Source organism: Pterocles gutturalis, unplaced genomic scaffold, assembly GCF_000699245.1.
Source record: "Pterocles gutturalis isolate BGI_N339 unplaced genomic scaffold, ASM69924v1 scaffold10985, whole genome shotgun sequence".
NCBI classification, from domain to species: domain Eukaryota; kingdom Metazoa; phylum Chordata; class Aves; order Pterocliformes; family Pteroclidae; genus Pterocles; species Pterocles gutturalis.
Window position 1 is genome coordinate 660 of NW_010138271.1, and position 20,274 is coordinate 20,933.

General features: G+C 39.5%; 1 protein-coding gene across 1 annotated transcript; it reads left to right on the plus strand.

Annotated features, from left to right (window-relative positions):
• Positions 1-572: 572 nt before the first annotated feature.
• On the plus strand, positions 573-20,245 carry CNTRL (centriolin; the record flags this gene model as incomplete). The annotated part of the gene is made up of 32 exons (XM_010082933.1): positions 573-726; positions 874-1,094; positions 1,766-1,942; positions 2,933-3,067; positions 3,638-3,783; positions 4,233-4,413; positions 5,377-5,556; positions 5,857-6,036; positions 6,591-6,707; positions 7,120-7,264; positions 7,972-8,111; positions 8,594-8,780; positions 9,026-9,339; positions 9,653-9,861; positions 10,025-10,217; positions 10,590-10,720; positions 10,854-10,994; positions 11,113-11,239; positions 11,723-11,887; positions 12,136-12,295; positions 13,032-13,147; positions 13,908-14,125; positions 14,537-14,694; positions 14,948-15,021; positions 15,677-15,865; positions 16,472-16,697; positions 17,008-17,213; positions 17,509-17,649; positions 18,647-18,919; positions 19,016-19,078; positions 19,622-19,825; positions 20,147-20,245. Coding segments are annotated over 32 exons (5,370 nt in total), but the record flags the coding sequence as incomplete, so codon positions are not given.
• Between the last annotated feature and the right edge of the window lie 29 nt (positions 20,246-20,274).

The following is a 20,274-nucleotide window of genomic DNA, read 5'->3' on the forward strand; positions in this document are numbered from 1 at the left end:
AGTCCTGAAAAAAGTCTGTGAGCTGTGGGTATGGTGTATTTCCCAAAAATGGTAACAGAAAAAAAAATTCACTTTAGGTAAATCTTAGCTATAAAGTTGGCTTGACTTGCTGGTTGTTCGGAGTATTTTCCTTCAGGTGGCGACCTGACATGTTTTAAAGCATCATCTGCTGTAAAGGTAATGCAGGATGACAGGATTAAAGCTTCTGGAGGAAATCATGTTTGTTCTTGACTGAAAGAGGAAATGGTATAACAAAAAGTAAAGGCAGGGAGAAAGGTAGTAGCCATAAGTCGTAATTTGTAAATGCAGGCCTTACTCATTATGCATGGGCAAGGGGGAGACAGAATTCTGATGATGCCGTTAGTCACACAGATTGTCTGCCTCTCTGGGATTCTGTGTGGGGCAGTAACGAGGAAAAATAAAAAAAATCCCCAGGCGCCATAACATATGCTGCACTTGTGACTTTTACTGCCAGTAATCAGACAGTGAAGAACTGAGCTAAAATACTGATTTGACTTTTTAAATTTCTATTGACATTGTCCCACTTTACCTTTCCAACTGTTAATTTACAGGCTCACATGAAAGCTCAAAAAGCAAGTAAAGAACAGCAGTTTGATGTAATGAACAAACAGTACAAACAGCTTGAGAGTCGCCTGGATGAAATGCTCTCTAGGATTGCTAAGGAAACTGAGGAAATCAAGGACTTGGAGCAACAGCTCACTGATGGTAATCTTTTCTTTTTGTCTAACAGTATTTCTTATATTTAGGATAACATGGCAATTGAACTGGGGATTCAGTTTTGTTTATCTTCACTTAGTTTGTTTTGTAAATGTGGTTTCTTAACTATCTCAAATTTGTTTTGGATTTCTGCAGGTCAAATAGCAACAAATGAAGCACTGAAAAGGGATTTAGAAAGTATTATAATTGGATTACAGGAATACCTGGAAAGTGTGAAGTGTCAAGCAAAACAGGCCAATGATGAATGTAAGGAGTTGCGGAAGGATAAAGAAACTTTGCTACAAAGATTGGCAGATCTAGAAGAGGAAAGAAACAACCTGGAAATAGTTGCCATGGATGCAGAAAATATGAGAAAAGTAAGGCTTAATACTATGTTTTTTCACAAATTTAGAATCTGAATAAACGTAAAAAAAAAAAAAAGGGGGCAATAGCAAAGCACAGTTTCTTGGATAAAATACTTTTTTGATATGGTAGGTTCAACTGGATGTGCCCATACACATTAAGAACAGAATTTGGCCTTTAAAACCAGTCCCAAGAGATATAGAGTAAATCTGTACCTATGGAAGCTGTCTCAGATATTACCTTTCAAACATTACTAGAAGGGGATTTGCAGTTGATATCACAGTGAATTGCATTAGTGAAAACTGTATGAGGACACTAGCTGAGGGTGTATTACTGGCTTGCATCTGTCCTATCAGCGAATTACTTAGAGACCTGTCTTAGCATCCTGATAAGTTTTACATAAACCTTAATACCGGGGACAACTGTGTATCACTTCAAGCTACACCTTCCTAACCCGAGTGTAGATTTCTGTACGATCTGTTACAGTAGTGTCACTGTCCTGACCTTTGTATGTAATCATGCCAACTAGCTTTAAGTTTAAATGTTTAGTGATTAGGGTTAGTGTGCTTATTTTGATCTATCTGCTGTCACCTTCACGATGAGCTCCAGAGGAAGAGAGGCAATGTACTCTAAGAAATCCTGGCTCTCCTGTGTACGTATTTCTGAAATGCATGTAAAATTCCAGGAAATTACGATGCTAGAAGGTGCACTCCAAGAGCAGCGAGAAATAAATGAATCACTTAGAGATGCACAAGGGGACATCACCGCCTATGAGGCTGAACTGGAAGCCCAGCTAAGGGACAGAGACGCTGAAGCCAATCAGCAAAAAGAAGAATTGAAAAGACTGAAACAAGTTAGCCAGGTAAGAACAGAGCTCTGTGCTGCCAAAGGGATGATATACCTGGGAGGAGGGATGACCAAACTTTCTTCCGTACCACATCTCTGACTTGTAAGTAATTGTTGGTTTAGGTGTGCCTCCACATGAAAGGTGGTGTCAGTTTGACAGGATTTATCACTCTGCATTGAAGCAAGGTACAGATCATCTGGGGACCCTGTAGAGAACATTCACTGTATTTAAAGGGAAAATAATAATCTGCAACCTTTTTGGAAAGAGATAACCACTCATACATCAAAGCAGTGACATTAAAGCGCTCCTGTGAAAAGTAGCAGGGGAAAGACAAAGTTTGCCTTCGCTCTTTATAGTAGAAACTGAGTTCTATAGCAATTTTTTTTTAAATTTTGTAATATGTTATAAAGTAGTAGCTTTCTGCTGGGCAAGAACAATGTATGCTTTAATTTGTACAGCCTCATTTCATCTTACTGTTGGGGATCCTCATTTGGATTCGTGTATGATGATGATGTACAATAACTACTATCTTGGTTGAGTCTCCATTCATCACAAATCAACATGCTGGGTGTGGTTTTTTTTTTTTTGCAAGACGTATTCCAGCTGCACGTTCCAGATTGCAGGCAGAAATTAAATTACAGAACAGTAAAGTGTGGTGTTCCGTCCCTAACCGCTTCAAGTCTTTTAGTTTGATGTTTCAGGAAAAACTTGAAAGCTGTCTGTAGGGCACTGATAAAATGTAAATCTGTCAATTACCTGTTGGGTAGGACATGCTCATGCTATGTCTATATTGGAATTTACACTACAAGTAATGATGATGATGTTTGAGGAAGTAGACCTGTTGTGTATGTACCTGATGGTTTGATTTGGAATGGTTTGGGTTGGTTTTTGGGGGTTTTTTTAGGAGGTGTTGTCATATTGTTTTAAGTATAGCTGTTGTCACCCAAATACCCAGGTTGGGGCAGGGAGCGGGGATATTAATCTCAGGAATTTCTGTGTTTGTAGATGGAACTGTCAGCCCTGCAAGCTGAACTTGAAAAAGAAAGGCAAGCATTAGAGAATGCTCTGACCAAAGCACAACTAGCAGAAGAGAAGGAACAACAAAATTACAAGCTCCTTTCTCAGTTCAAACAATTGCAGGTGAAGTATTTGTTGCCTTTAAAAAGTTACCTGATAAGCAGTATGTTTTCCCACTCCCCTGAGGGGAAAGTGATAAGAATTTTAAAGGATTCTGTATGAATCTTTTTTTGAAGTTCAGTAGTATTTGACTTTTTCTGATGTTAATTTTCTTGTCCAGAGACCCTACACTGTAGTCTTTTATCTGTTTATTTTAGATATTTAGATTGACCCTTTAAATAACTTCAGAGCTGTACAGTTACATTGCAGAGGGATTGATAAATTGTTATATGTATCTTAATTTCCCACAAGCTTCATCCAGTACCTGTCAGTTAGAAGACTTTGGATGCAGAAGAAAAAACTGATCCCATACCTAAAGCAGAATCTCTTGCCTTTGTTTAAAGATGTAATCCTGAGGAATCTTACATAATTGCCAAAAACCAGTAATGGCATCCAAGTACAACAGGCAACAGAGCTTGTGATCCTTGAAAAAAATCCCCAAACAAATCTAGGTATTAAGAATTCTAGCTTTTATAATTTCTGCATTTGTTTGCTTATGGTTGTGTGGGTGGGGTTTTTTTGTCTGTTTTTTAGAGAGACAATAATCTCCTGAAACAACAGCTTGAAGATCTTCAGAATCAGCTAAACCATGCAGTTGGTAACTTAATTCATCCTGAGGAAGTCTTAGCTCGTATAAGTGAACTCAAGCAAAAGCTTCAGACAGGAGTTGGAGAGATTAAGTGAGTAAAATAAAAGTACAATGTTAGATTTGTGCATGTGAGAGTGGTAAGTACATGAGAGCAACAAGGTCCATGTGCTGCATCCTACTGTGTGCAACTTGAGGCAGTTCAGACATGAACTTCAGCACCCTGTGGTTGTTAAGAGAACATTACCTGAGCTCAGTAATTATATTATGGAGGGAAATATGCAGTCCTCTTGGGTTTCACTGCAAGGGACAGGGCAAAATTTTCATCCCCAGCAACAAAAAATGGTAATAAACAAAGACCGAATGGCATAAATAGAGTCAGGGTGGAGGTCTGTCTGTGCAGTGTAAAGTGTTCAGTGCTGCACCTGAATTTACTTACATTGGATGTCTTAAACGTGGACTATTGCATTAGTCTTCATTATTTCAGTGTCTGGTATCACAATTTAAAATCCTGTTTTGGAACCTGGATTGTTTCTATTTCAGATGTCTGAATTCAGCTGATGTTTTGGGGAAAAGCCTTGCAAATCTGCAGAAAGAATTTAATGACACCCTTGCTGATGCTCAGAGGGAAAAAGAGAAAGCATGGTCTAGACAGAGACAATTGCAGGAAGAAATGGCATCCCAGGAGGAAAAACTGGAAGAAGTACAGGAGAAATACAGACAGGCATGTATCAAAACAACAAAAGCAAGAGTAAGACAATTTCAGCTTAGTCTAAAAAGTGCATCTTGCAGCTGAAGGATCAAGTTTCACTAAGGATGTAGCTGTGCTACCCTCCATCTTTCAGAGAAGTATGATTTTACTGAAGGTGGACAAATGGAATGCATTTGCTTGTCAGAAACATGCTTGACAACTTGCATCAGAGCAGGATGCTGTTGCTCCTTATTAGGAACACTAATTATTTGATTTTCCTATTGAGCACAGATGAATGTCATGTAGTAATTTTCATTATGAAGAAACTGTGTAAACAGACAAAAGCTTCTGAAGAGGGAAAACAAATAATTGACCACTTCCATGCTGTGTATACTGTGAAATTCTGGTTGAAGTAGTGAAATATATCAGCCATTCTTGCATTCTTTTGATAATTGGGTATTTGACAGGACACATGCTCCTTTGCGACCTTTTATTGGCTTCTATTACATAAAGTTTGCAAAAATGGTGCTTGCAGGACAAGGGTTTAATTGCATTAAAATTTCCACAAGAAATCTCTAATTTTAGCTGTATGATAACAGGGAGAGACCTGCCTTTTGGTGTTCATGTAATAGTGGAGACTGTTTTTTTTTTTTTTTATTAATAGTCTTTATGATTTTTGCCTATTTGGTGAATTAGAATTTAGACTCAATGATATGTCTCAGCGGCAACAAAGAGTTTAATTATAGCTAGAATAATATAGCCAGTAACCTACTTAGAAGACCATTACACATACTACTACCAGAATAACTTGGGCACTTTAAAAATGTAATAGTTACAGTGGCAAAGCAGTTCTTTTTCCTTTCTTTTCTGGTACAAAGTGTGTTGGTAACTGCAATTCCCAAAAAGTTATTTCTATAAATCATTGAAATCATGTGGCTTTTGGTTTAAAAAATATATATTTCTGGCTACTCATTCTAACTTATTTCCCTTTTACAGGTTAAAGCTGAAAACAGGCAGAATAAGAACAAGGTCCATCAGTTAGAGAATGAAATTCAACGCTTACAGGAAAAAATAAAGAGCATGGAGGAAATTCAGGGCCTTGCTGATCAACAGCTCCAAGAGGCAGATGAAGAGAAAGAGACTATTCTTGCTCAACTGGAAGATTTAGAGAAAAGGGTAGGAATGAGTAAAAACAAGTCCATGCACTATGTTTGCTCATGAAAGGACTCAAACTTCTTAATTATTTTGCTTTCTAAGATAGAGCAAATATAGGAGAGAACACTGAGGTTAAACATAACATCTTTCTTTTTCTTAAATTTTATTGGTTGTCCTTGCTTTAGGTTTTTTTTTTCTGTTACTTCTATGCATACAGTACAAAATGGAGTATATGTGGGGGAAAACGTCATAACAGAAAGCCTTTCTTCCATGCTGCTTTTTGCTTAAAACTTATAAAACCCATTGTTTTCCTGGTTCCAGAAACAAATAGAAGATGCCAGGGCACAAATGCAATTTGTCAGTCTAGACAAGGAACTGAAGGAATTAAAGAGAGCAATTGTCACTTCCGATAAAGCGGCAGCCACAGAGCTCTCCATTGCTAAAAATCAGCTAAAGGCTCTTCATGGGACTCTTCTCAGAATTGATCAGGAGCGAGCTGAGGTAAATCAACATGGATAATTAATTGCTTGTATATAGTAGTGCTTTCTAATGCCATCATAATGGGAGCTGTCCTGGTGTCATCTTTTAAATTCAGCTTCAAAGCATTATTCTGAATTGTCCTGCTGTACAGGAGCTCTGGCTTCGGACAGACTCTCATCATATAGTAGATGAATGCCTGAGTAAATTTGGGTATGGACAGGCTTTCTTGCTGGGTGTTAGCAGGTGAGGGAGAGGCAAGTTTAACTTCTCATTAATTGAAAGTCAAAAAAGAGATAACACATTGTTACCTAAGAGAGAAAAGCAAAAAGAAGGAACTGTGGAAGTTAGACTTCAGTTTTTAAAATTGAGCCATTTTTGGCTACATACTAGCATCTCCTACTATAAAGTTAAAGGAGAAACATTATTTTACATAAACTTCAGCAGTTTCTGGAATTCCAGAACAGACAAGTGCTGGTGGTGCTTTTTAGTCAACTTTTCACACAGCTGCATGGGACATTTGCAAGCTTGTGAAGTATTCTTGCAAACTAAAGCTCAAACTGAAATTTCATTTTTAGGAGATTGAGGAAGCCGAAGAGTTCTGTGCTGAGGCAGCTCGTGCAGCTCGGGATCTTGCCAGAGCAGAAGCAGAAATAGAATTGTTACAACAACTCCTCAAAGAGAAGGAAGAACAAGTAGGTTGCAGTGATGTTTATATTATATGAGGATAAAATACTTAGATATATTGGTTCAGGGAGTTTCTTTTAGAGGTGCCTGCCTCTCCCTTTTTCTTCAAGTTTTCCCAAGTTACAATGTTCTTCCCTCCCCTGACATCTGCCAAAGAACAAAATTGAAACCTCACTGACGAGAGTAGCTGACGTTTAGGGAAAACTATCACCCCTTCACTTACATGCCTTATGTGGCCATGTCTGTAAGGCTTGGTTGCATGAGGGGATGGGAAGAACAATTTTGTTGCATCAAAGTGGTACATGTGTTTTGCTGAATGAACATTTTTGTAGGGATGGATGGGCATGTTTGAGAAAGGTTTAGCACAGTGTAATTTAAACTGAAGTGCTTTGCTTGGATTTAAGCTTATATTTTAAATAGTTTCAGCACGAAATGGAGAAAGCTAGTGAGAAGACTGCTGCATCAAGCTTTCAGAAGTTTGAAATTGATAAATTAAATGAAGCTATGGAGCAACAAAAAGCAGAAATTGACCGTTTAAGATGGTTGTTGGATAACATCGGGACAGGTAATCTCTTTTCATTTCTTGCGGATAAGCGTGGCTGCAGAAGATTTCACTTTCTTCTCTGTATTTCTTGCTGTTTGATCTGAGCAGCTGTTCTGAGCTCTGAAAGTTTATTCTAGGAGAATAAACTGTACAGGATACATTCAGTCCTTAAATCGCTGTGCTTCAGGGGATTCTCTGTGTGCACATGAAGCAAACAGCAAGACAGAGTGCACTTATGTGAAGTGGATGGGTCTCTGCTGCTTCAAATACAAAGAAGGGAGGAAAATGTCTGGTTAAGGACTAGCAGTGCCACTAGCACTTCTAGGTTTCTAGCTTTGCCAGTTGACATGTCATGAGTTTTGCCTCAGTTTGAAAATCAGAATGACAGTGTGGTAGTTTTCATTAGTTTGTATTAACAACACTTTTACAGCTATTACAACACTAATTGTGTTATGCATCCAGTTTATACTGCTCTAGAACATTGCCAGAGATCTATACATAAAAAAAAAAAGGAGCATCAGTTACCTGTACATTAACTTGTATTTCTACAGTCCTAGGGCCAGCATAATATCTATATCACTATAGAATAACATTTAGTTTGTTTCCCCCAGCAATTAATTTCTTTTAATATTGTTTCAAATTAACAGGAGAACAATGAGAGAAAAACTGAGTGCAGTATCTATGACTTATTTGCCTTCTGTACCTATAAAACTATGATTAATTTACAGATAACAAAGATGAAATCGACAACTTACAAGATGAAATTGCAGCACTCAGAAATGTGCTTTCACAACAGAATGATTACATCACCAGTATAGCGGATCCATTGAAAAGAAGGGGATACTGGTATTACGTGCCATCATCACAGGTCAGAAATAAAAATCCTATTATGTGGAAAGCCATTTGGTATGTGAAAGTCCATTATAAACCTCCTAGGTCTGGGAGGAATTTCAGAAAAAAAATATTGGCTGGTATATAAGGGAAATACTGAAACAACCTGTACACAGGTGTTCCCTGATAAACCCTAGTACTGTGTAGTAATAGGAATCTACTATACATAAAATTTGGAGAACTATTCCAAATGCAGTTCTGTCAATTCATTTAGGTAAAGGTTTAAAGGGGACATTACAGACAAACATTTCTTGCAAAACAGCGTTTGTCTGAATTTAAGGGAGATATTGTTAAAATATATTTGGTGCTCTTTTTAAAGCAGCATCATGCTTAGATGTGAGAGAAGGCTGAGTATGGATAACCTGTTCTTGAAAAATCAGTGCTTTACAATGTCTACAACAAATAATTTATTTTACATGATTTGTTACTTCTACAATAACATGTTTTCTTTTTCTTCAGGCTTCAACTCCCGCTTCCCGCAGCACAAAAGATTCTGGAGTCTGTTTACTGTGTTCTGGGACATCCCCATCCAGAAGAGGGTGTGGTCAGGACAGGCCGTGCAGGAAGGAAGACTTGCCCATTCCAGGAGGATGTTGGGTTTATTCCCCAGTCAGAAATAGGTTGTACAAAACAAATCATGGTAAAGGTAAGCCAGTCTCATGGTCTCAGAATATTTAGGAGTGTACTAAAGATGAACTTGCTTAGTGTTCACAGTGAATTTTTTGAGGTGTGTGAGTGAATAATAAATGTTTATTACTGTTGAACTCATCATTCAGTTTAAGCAGTGTTGATTGTATTATTGTACATTCCATAGAATGTGTGTTACCTTAAAATGTGTATTTGAAGAATATCTTTTACTGAAATTGATTAACTTATTTTCTCTTGATAAAGATAGAAGAGTGAAAGACAATGATAGTGAAGCAAATGAAGAAACTCGTGTTCCCGAAGACCCTCCCTTTGTACCACCACCTGGTACAGTTATTTACACCGTCCTTCCAGATGGTGCCCCTGTGCCTCAGGGGACTGTGGTTTATGGCCCTCCTCCTGCAGCCACAAGTGGAGGTTCAGTTGCTCCCGGATCCGTTATCTACGGCCCACCTCCCATGGGAGCCCAGGTTGTTTATGGCCCTCTGCCTCCACACTTCACTGTCCCGCTCATTCCTGTTGGAGTGCTTCACTGCAATGTGCCTGAACATCACGATTTGGTAAGATACAGAGTGGTGAGCTGCAGGCTTAACCATAGGCAACTGATTTACAAATAGATTAGGAGCATCTTTTAATACATGCTTGCTCAAAACCAATGCAAAAGCCAAAGCCTCATTTTCATCAATTAGATTAGTCCAGTTTTTCAGAAGATGGAAGCGAGGAGGGTTCTGGATCTGAGAGGGGTTGCTGATAAGAATGCTCCATCTTTAGTGCTAATAGGCTCGTCTTTGCTATCTGTAGCTGCTCCTGTGTCTCACAAAGACTGAAACAGAAAATAGGTCTTGATTTTGTTGTTGTATTTTCTGTATGTAGGAGAGTGAAGTTTCAAGGCTGGAAGACACTGTGTATTACTTAAAGTCTCGGAAATACAAAGATAAATGGTCAGAGGCAGCTGAGCACAAATGCAAAAAAGAGATGGAAAAATTGCATCAAGACATTGAAGAACTTCTGCATGAAAGAGAAGAGTTGGAACATGAAGTAGCAGAGCTACGAAGAGCTGCTCAAAACCATAACAAACGCAAGTAAGAAAAGAATATTGCACTAGAATGCATTTAAAGTAAGCATGTGGAAATACATAAACTCTTTTCCAATAAAAGTCAATTTTGACTCGTTTACATTTAATCCAAATGGACTAGAACTTCAAGAGGCTTTTGCATTTTAATTCCATGTCTTTCTTCCTTTTAGGGACTTTATTGAGGGGTATACTGACAACCTTATTGCAGAATTGCAGTTAGAAAAGACTCTTAAACATCATGAAGATATTGCAGATGAAATTGAATGCATAGAGAAGACTCTCCTGAAACGACGAGCAGAGCTTAGAGAGGCAGACAGGCTACTTTCAGAAGCTGAAGTGGAACTTGAGAGCACACGAGGGAAAGTAAGTAAAGCCATAACTCTAAGTGCAGAAGGATATGTGTGTTGCATTAAGATTGTTTTAAGCAGAGTTTGTTTCTTTGTCTAAGCAGTTTATTTTCACTTGGATAACCTGAAGCTTCTTACAATACTTCTATTTGAAAATAAGTCATGGGATAACCTGTACTAAAAGAAAATGTTTCAGTCCTTGCCAAAGAGAAGGAAGCTTTTCTGCTCTGGACAAGAGAGGAGAAAAGGTTCTTCTTCATGGTATACAAAGGCAGAAGGCTCCGATGGAATATTCAACCCAGGAGGTCATCTTTAGACAGCTAACCTGCAGGTTATGGATGTGGAAAGCATGGGAATGTATTGACTCAATCTTCAATTTTTGCTTTAGACTAAAGACACTATTCAAAAGTACAATCGTGCCAAACAGCATTTGTCCTGTACTGAAACTGAGGCAAAGGAGCTAGAGCGAAGGGCTCAGGAAATGGCCATTAAACTTGTGAAAGCAGATCAGCGATTAAGGTACACGGTTCTTGTGAATTTGTATCAAATGGGGATGAGGAGAAGAAAAGATTCTTTCAAATGTCAAGATAGTGCTTTTGTAGAGGGAGAGCTGTTAAAATGTTAATATGAAAAGGCATGAATGCTTCTTTAGGTCATTGCAGGCAGATACAAGGGATTTAGAACAGCATAAGAAGGAACAAGAAGGTCTTTTGAAAGAAATCAACAAAATGGTGGTGGCAAGAGACTCTGAGTTCCAGCTGTTAAACCAGAAGATAGAAATGCTAACTGAAAGGTAAGTATTTTAAATTTGCCATAAACTATATTAGATAAAATAAAGATGTTCTCCTCAAATAACTTACTGCCTAAGGTATTTTGTTTCCTCTGAGTCATGATTTTATCCTCACTGTCAGTCTTCAGAAGCTTCAAGGAGATATTCAAGTTGCAGAAGGTAATGAAGAACATCACCTCCAGATCCTTACAGAAGCAGAAAACCTTCTTCAGGGCAAGAAAACAGAATTGGGAAGACTGAAAGATCAGGTGAGGCTTTTCTGATTGACTCTGGACTGTCAATTTTGTTGGTTTTGATGTAACTGAAAGCTGAGAAGAGTCTTAAGTTCTGAACTGCCTTGTCTGAAGAATTTAATTCTTAAGTTTATTTTAATGTTGGTAATTTGAATTCTCCTTGTTTTGTCTCATAAGTATGATCCCAATCTTGATGGCATTTCTGCATAATAGATGTTATTGCAGAGTGCTCTATGGCAATTCTTCTTGCATTTCAGAATAAGAAACTTAACTCTCTGAGGTCCAGGACTGCATTGTCCAGATCAGACTTTAGTCTTGAGTATTGGCTTTATTATGCAGGTTTAGCAAATTAAGCTCATAGCTCTGATGGCATCCTCGCATGTTACGCAATTCCGATAAACTTCTCTGGCAGGGAACAGTGTACTGCACTTGTGCATGCATGTAGCTACCCACATAAAAACCTTCAGATGCTTCTTCTGTTAAATTTCTATGTTGTAGGTTACTGCTCAGCAACAAGAGCTCTTGTTCCTGGAACAGCAGTTAAATCAAAGAAGAGAGGAGTTCCATGTCCTTCAAGACTGTATTTCTCAAAAGAAAGGTGACCTCAAAGAAGCTCTTCAGGATGGAGAAAGTGAAGCAAATGAGAAGCTACGCCAAATAAGAGTAACTTTTCCAAATCTCTGCAAGATACTATTACTTTAAATCGTCAACATGGAAGAATTTAACCTAAACATTACATCTTTTTTTTTGTTTATACCATTAACCGTAACTATAAACTGTAATTGAATTGACCAGAATATTGTTGACAGACTTTGCTTAAATAGAAGTTCTAAATATTTATAAAATAAAAAAAACACCTTTATTTAAAATGGCAAATAATGGCATTCCTTGTAACACTGATATTCCCACAGGAAATAAAACAACTTCTGGAAGAGCTTAATGTTGAGAGGAAAGAACTGGATGTCCAGATTCATGAGAAAAGAGCACAGCTTTCCTTCCTAAAGAAGGATATTGGAAAAGAGGAAGAAAATCTTCAAGGCATCCTTGGGCAAATTACCCGGCATAAGAGAGGCATGTCCCTGACTTTATTTGGTAGCGTTTTGTGCAGATTGGAAAGAAGTATGCTCTAAGCTCTTAGTTGTACATCGCTACAGTCTTCTGTTCCTCACTCCTTTTCAAATATTTGGAATGGCTGCAGAGGAGTTCCCTGTAATTCTTGTAGTTTATACGGAGCTGACAGACACCCTTGGGTTGAGCTGAGGCAGTGCTTTGTGCTGCTTGTATTTGGGATGGGAGTTTTTCATGCCAGAGAGAAATGTAAACAAATGTGCTGTCAGGATGGGTCAGTTAAGTTCACACCCAGCACCATGTGGTTAGGAGACGTGAGCTAATTGTGCCACCTTCACAGAAGAAGAATCAAACATCGGGATGTGTGGGGAGATGGAAGAATCTCCTTCCAAGCAGTTATATCCTCTCAGATTGGGGGAGGTATAAGCAGCAGCAGTTTGCAACTTTTGTACTGCTTCTGAAATACTTTCTTTCATTGTTTATCAGCCAGATGCTCTGTCCCAGAATAACTCCTAGGGAGACGGAAGAGCAGGAGACAGGGACCTGTAGAACAGCATCAGATAGAATACCTGCTGTGTCTGACACAGCAACTGAAAACATGAAGAGTTTTTGCAGGAATTACATCAGTATAGTGTCTCTTAATTTTTCCTCAGTGCCTTTTTTTTTTTTTTTTTTTTTTTTGCAAATAGAATGCATTTAATGTGCTCATAATAACCTCTTACTTCTTTCTTCTTACTAGAACTGAAACATGTTCTGGAAATGCTGGAGCTTGAAAATAATCAACTTCAAGGTTTGAAACTGCAACATGACCAAAAGGTCAATGAGCTAGAAAGGACGCAGGTTGCAATTCTAGAAGTAAGTATGTATTCTACAGGTGGAAGAAGAGATGTGTATACTCTGTGATTCTGTTAGGATCTGGATAACGGAGTCCCCCCACTTTTACCTCAATCAGCTTCTAGGCCGATTTCAGCTTACCACAGAAAAGTTTTAAGCCTGTTTAGGCCCTTTAAAATAATGGGAATTTTTTGGTGCATATGAGGGAGAGAGGGCAAAAAGACAGAAGGTTCTTCTGTGGCTGTAGAATGATGGATACTGTCGTCTTAGCATTAGCTTACGGAGTCGTCTTACCTGGACTCTGTGTCCTCACTTGCAAAGAGTAGGGAAGACAGTTTAACTCATCTGCATGATCTTCTCTACCATTAAAAAGGTGTTTTAGCTCAGCGAGTCTCTTCTCTTTTTCATTAATAAAGACAGACATTCAGCTTTGCTACCAGCGGGCAGAGAGGTCAGCAGCCTCGCTTTGCAGCTTCACAGGAGCTACAGGGTTGTTAAGTCCGAGTCTGGGATAGCCCTCCTTTACTCGGTTGTGCAATTGCAGAAAATCTGACATGCGGTTGCTAAGAGAACATTTATAAGCAATTGATCATAAGTACAGGCAAATGAATCTGGCACCTCAAGCAGTTATCCCTGTTACAGTGCAGGGGCTACAGAGGGTACTCCAGCCTGCGTGTGATCTGTGAACAAAAGGGTTTTAAACTGCTGCAGCTAAAGATCTTAATAACTTCTTGTACTCCTTGACCACATAAATGTGTCGTTCACAATGCCTTCTTTGTAGGAGAAGTTAAAATTGGAGAATATTCAGAGATTATTTCAGTGTCAGCAAGGGGAAGTAGATTGGCAGGAACAACTACTTGAGAAAGACCGTCAGGAAAATGAACATCTGGTTTCTCAAATGCGCACTCTGCAAAATAACGTTGAATCTTTGAATAAAGAAAAGGAAAAGCTGGAAGAAGACTGTCGGAGTTTGGAAAAGAAGTTGTCACAAACCAGGAGGTGGGGGGAATATTTTTTTCTGCAAAGATCAGAAGTGATGGCAAGTGCCTTGAATGTCTGTTTATCATAATTAAAATATCGCTATAACTTTGAGGTGCCCGATTATACAGCATATGCCATTTCTTATATCCTGGGGAGGTTTTTTTTTAAGCATGTCTGCAGCAGACGTACAGAAAATATTCAGCAATGGAGCTGATGAATGCAACAGCATTTGTTATATCATGGCAATGCAATGAGAGATGTTATGAAAAAATGTTAAGTGCTGGAACAGGACAGCTGTCTTGCTCTTACGACTGCTAAGTAGCATCCCCTTGAGCTGAGAGCACTTTTACTGAAACGCAGCTGTTTAAAATTTTAGAGTCCTCACCAAGTACTTCCAACAAACCAGGAATATGTATTCACATTTTACAGAGACTTAACTGCTACTGAAGATAGCAGCAGAACTGCATTATCCAATGTAGAAAAAATGGAATTGGATGTTAAAAAACTGCAGCAGGAGGTAGATCTACTGAACAAACAAAAAAAATCACTGAATGGAGACATCATTGTTGTACAGAAGGATCTTCAAGGTAAAGATTAATTTTTGGTTTAAGCTGTAATACCTTTTGAGAGAAATTGTGTTAAAACACACTTTAACTGTACTGTATGATATTAAATACCCAACATGCTCAAATATCTACAGGCAGAAAGTATTTAACATGTCGAAAAGATGGAAACTTTAGAAACCATTCTTCTATTGTTTATCCTTCATTTATTAAATTAGTTTATTTGTACAGGTATTTCAAACTGCTGATTAAAATCTGTCACCAAATATTCTTCTAGAAAAAAAGAAAGAACTAGAAGCACTGAGAGGAGAATTAAATGACTCCAGGCAACAACTTCAACTAGTAGAACAGGTTGGTTTTAGTGAAATATGTATTTATTTTAAAGTATCGAGTGGATTGTTGCACAGAACCAAGGGGTGTCATTTATCACAACTGACAGACTATCACCTGCTTTTATCTCAGCACAGTAGCTCAAAATCAGGGGCTTACGGAGCTACTAAAGGATGTCTAGCTTTTGCCTTGTTTGTGCTGAGTGTGGAGTGATCTGGACTACAGCAGGTACCTAACCAAATGAGGTTTCTGGTTTGGGTTTTCTGTTTGACAACTGTGATGACTCTCGGAGTCAGGTTGTTATTGCCAAGTTGGAGTCTGTGGCTTTTTTGGTTGGTTTTGAGTTGTTTCATTTGGTGGGGGCTTGGGGTGTTTTTTGTGGATTTGCTTGGTTTTGAATTTATCTTCTTTCTAGAAAACAATCCAGACACACAGATAAAATCACCCTGGTTTATTGGTTTTTAGGAAGAAGATATTTTTTTAAAAAGCACTATCTTCTAGCTTTTTATCTTGTGGTTCCTACAGTGTTAATCCGCTCAGTGGCTGGTTTAAATGGAAGGTAACCTTCAGTGTGATTAGGGGTGATCAGTTATGTTCTTCCATAGCAAGCCTTTCAGCCAGAGAGCGGTTACTCTTCCAGCTAGTTATGTCACTCAATTTCATATTTATATTGCAGGATCTGAAAACTAATACAAGGCATCAGGATGAGCTGCTTAGAGAGCAGGCAACCCTGAAAGAAGATATCCTGGAGTATTTAAGGAAACGGAAGGATTGCCAAGAGAGACAGAAAAAGAGGGAGAACCAATTGCAGCAGCTCCAGAAAGAGATTGAAGAGAAAGAAACCGAACTGGCCAAACAAGAAGCGGTAATGGGCCTGCCCGCTTGCCTCGCTTTCTCCTGACCTCTAAAAATAATGCAAGCCAACAAGTTTTGGGTGCAAGTTTACAAATAACATACCAGTGTGCTAAGAAACATGAAGCCTCATTTTTAGAGGAATAGCAGTAAACAAAAAGCTTCCCCATTCAGTTATGTTTCAATTGAAACTAATCAAAAGTTACTTCCAGGTGCATTAAGCAGAAAAAAATCCAGGGCTTTTTTATCCTGAAGTTTCCTTTTGATTTTGAGCAGATCACTATTGGCCGCTGGCTTTTGTTCTTCTCTTCTACAGTATTTCTGTGCAAAGCCCATCACCTCTTCATGAAAATTAGGGGTAATCATATATTCCAGTAGTAAAATTAACTTAGGTTGGCTGAGCAGTTTCAGCGAAGTGTTAACCAAAAGAAAAACTGAGGGAGCTGCTCTGAAAATGAGTGAGGCAAGAAAAATTGATAAACTTCTTTGTCAGCAGGGAGTATTAGACTACAGTTCTTCCAGTTTATGCTGCTTTAACTTCTGTAATGTCTTTTGGTGATGGTATTTGTTCTCATTGGGTTGGTACCAGTTAAAGCTTGCAGTGGTCTGTTTTTGGCAGATTCTTCATTGCCTCAAGCAAAATTCAGAGCGTGAAGGAAAAAAACTGGAAGAATGTACTGCTAAAGTGAAAGATCAGAAAATACTGTTGGAAAAGGAACTAACGGAGCAACAAAAGAAACTGGAGCAGACAATAGCAAAAGTGAGGCTGGCAGAAGAACACCTCAGGAAGCTAGAAAAGGAGGAGTCCCAATGTGCAGCACTTGAAGAAACTGTCAGAAAAAGCAGTAAGACTCATTGCACTAATAGATTATTACCATCGGTGGGTTCTAAAGCTAATGAAACAACAAATATTTCTGTTAATCTCACTTGGTTTCTCATGCATCACCTGGACTGACTCTTGATCCTTAAGTTGACTTGCTCAAAAAACTGTAATTCTGAAGCTGACTGGTGTTCCATCCCCTTAATGTGTCAGTGTTTTCACAAGCCATTGCTCAGCAGATTAATGTGTTTGAAAAATATCTAATGTGTGTGAAATATGCCAAGATACTTACGTTCCTGCTAATCAGGCTTGTTTTAAAAAAATGTTAATTACAGAACATCAGCTCTCAGAAAAAGAATTACAATTACAACAAAAAAATAAAGAAATACAGTGTCTTCAAAAAGAACTGGAAGTCTCCAAGTCTGAGATAAACCATCTCCAAGATCAGATATCATCAGAGAGGAAAAAAGCAGAAAAACGAATCTTGAGTCTGAAAGAAGCATTGAAAACGCAAAGGATGCAGCTTGAAAGAAAACTGCACGTAAGTCCTGGCTGAGGGGAGAATGTTTGGGGATTGGGGTTATTTTTAAACAGCAAAATGATAGAACGCCCATTTTTATTGTAGGAGGAACAAAGTAATGCATGAACTTCATGACTAGCCGGAACGTGAGGCAACCAAACTCTGGTATTTCTAGACTGTGATGCAGAACACTTCCCGTTCCTCCTGTGTAATGCTGTTTCTGCCTTTTAACTTGAAGTTGTGTTGTGTGGGTTCTCCTGATGTGTCTTTCTGCAGAGGATGCTCACAGTAAGACAATCTTTCTGCATTTTCCTAGGAACAAAAGCATGAAAATAACTGTTTACAGAGTGATGGAGCCTCTGCCGCACAAGTAGCGCGCAGTAACCACAAACGTGCCAAGCGCCTCATGAAGGACCCGAGCCAGATCCAGCAGGACCGTGTGGCTCTCCAAACGCAGGTATGGCTGAGTGCCAAACACAGCGGGTTTGCGGGAAAGCCGTATCTTCCAGACAAGTTTATATCATGCTGGTTCTGGATCTCCTTCTGTCTGCTGTATCACAGTTAGAAATTGACCTACTTAAAATTGCTGTGTGGTTTGTTTATTTATTTATTTATTTCCCCCAAATCTAGAAGTTAAGCTGTGTTAACAATCAGTAGGATCAGGCAGCTCGGTAATCCTGGTTTAAAAATGAACAAACCCACTCCAGCCAGCCAGTCACGTGCGGAGTTCTCGGTGTAGGGCTGCCCGGCTCTAAAGCAGTATTTCATCCCTCAGATCTCGAAGGCCATGGCAGAGGGGCACAACTGCATGGTTGCCTTCCCATCATGGAGAATTCCAGGCACTGTTTAGGCCAGTTCAGATGGATCCATCCCTCCCCCAGTACAATGACATCTGACAAAGGAGGTGGGCTGAGGGGGGGGTTGGTCAGCCCAAAGCTGGTCGTTAGGAGAAACTGGATGTGGATGCTCCCAAGGAACATACCAAACGCACCCTAACACTTACTCAGTTTAGGCAACGCTTCAGTCAGGAATCAGAACTCGGGCTCTTGTTTACATTAAGGTTTGGTAATAGGAACTTAGCATAACTAGAGTCATAATTTATGCAGATCGCTAAATGTTACCAAAGTTCAGAGCTACTCAGTTGGTATTTAACAACTCGTTAGTCCCAGCCTGGGCCAGCATTTTCGTCCTTTGATATTTAAAAGGTGAGTCCATGTTGTCAGACTCCTTGTAGTCCGTTAATAAATAATTTCTAAATTGTTTCTAAGTCCTTTAAAAGTAGGGTCCTTCAGAGAAGAATGTTGTTAGCAACCAGAAAGCATTCAGGGAAGACTGTGCAAGGTCAGAGTATGGACAGGTTTAAGTTCAGTTGTGTCCTGGGAACTTTAGTCTCTCTGGACAGATGGTGGATTTGTAACCTGATTGCAAGGTGGTGAGACTGTTGTGTGATGTAGGTTAAAACTCAAGACAACCTGGAAAAGAGACAAAGGGAAATGGAGAATGCAGCAACATTGCTTAAACTGGAGGTTGAAGATGAAATTAGGATGGGGTTTGCATCTTCAAGTCCCTCTTCTCTGGAACCGCTGGAAGATTTGTCAACGTCTTCTGAAGAAAAGGGCAGTCTGCAGTGTGAACCTGGTAACTTGGAGACTGGTCCGTTTGCTGCTGCTGACAAAAGGCTCTTCTCCTTGGAAGAAAAGTTGAATTTTTCTAAAGTCTTCTTAACGGTAAAATGCTTTTTACTTGCGCTCCAGCTGAGCGTGTCGGCATCGGTACCTTTAGCTGCAACGCTCAGCTGCTAAGTGTGCTTCTCTTTCCAAAAGGATGAACAGTGGCGTGGAGAGGCTCTGCGAGAAAAACTGCAGCATCACGAAGATCGGCTGAAGGTGGCTCATCGCTTCCCTCTCCCACTGATCTGTCCCTTGGGTCCCCTCTGACCATAATTCAGACAGCCCAGCAGTGGGGGGATCCATCTGCAGCCCTTGCCTGGCCACAAGCTACAGAGTATCTCTGGGTGGGAGCAGTAAAAGCAAGCCCGGCGTCTGCGTGCTGTATCAACATTAGTAATTTTAATTAACAGTTAATAGTTTTTTTTGAGTATTCCAACAAGATTCCCTCACTTACACCACACAGTAGGATTCAGCAACATGACAAATTACAGACACAGGTGAAGGCCAGGTTGAGTTAGAACTCGTCCATTGCTCTCTCTTCAAGCAGTTAATGGTACAGGCTGGAGAAACAGCTTATTTCTGACTGGGGAGGAGGTGGGCTATTTAAACACCATTCACAAACCCACTGCCATCTGCCTGTGGTTTGAGACTCTGAGTGTTACATCCTGTGTAGCTTGACTTTAAGGTCATTGGACTTTTTTAAATACGGTCTTGAAAATTACACTAGCTGGATATTAATAGAACTAATGATTTATTTAGGCTCAGCTCCGGCAGTGCATGTCCAAGCAAGTAGAAGTATTAATCAGAGGAAAACAGCAAACGGAAGGCAGCCTCCACAGCCTGCAGCGACAGGTGGATGCGCTGGATGACCTGGTCAGCAGCACTTCTTCAGATTCGCTGCTTCTAGCCCAAAGCTCAAGTCTAGTTGCTCTTCACAATGGTCTGAATTTAACAAAAACACAGGTAATGCTCCATTGTGTACAGGAATTGTTTTTTTTTTTAAATAATTTTTTAGCTCACTGGTAGTGTATTGCAGCCATCTGCTCACCGTCTTCAAGGCAGTGCAGGGGTTTTCCGATGGTGGGGTGACTGTACAGTGCGCTTACCTCCTCTGGCAGTAGCTAACTTGTTTGAAAACAGGACCTTTTCCTCAAAGTTTCTGCTGGGTTTTGGTTTGTGGGGTTTTTTTTTTTTGTTTTTACCTCTTTAAAATCCAGATTTTTCTTTTGTTTTTTAAAGATTAATGTGTCTCTGCTACTTGAGAACATTAATTTATTTTTCCAGGCTGCTCTGACAAGACTTGCCCCCGTCCCCAGCAGGCCGGCAGGGATTTCGGAGGTGTCTCAGATGCTGCATTCCGGCTCACAAGGAATTTCTCAGTAGAGCCCAGAGGTGAGAGATGACTTTGGCCC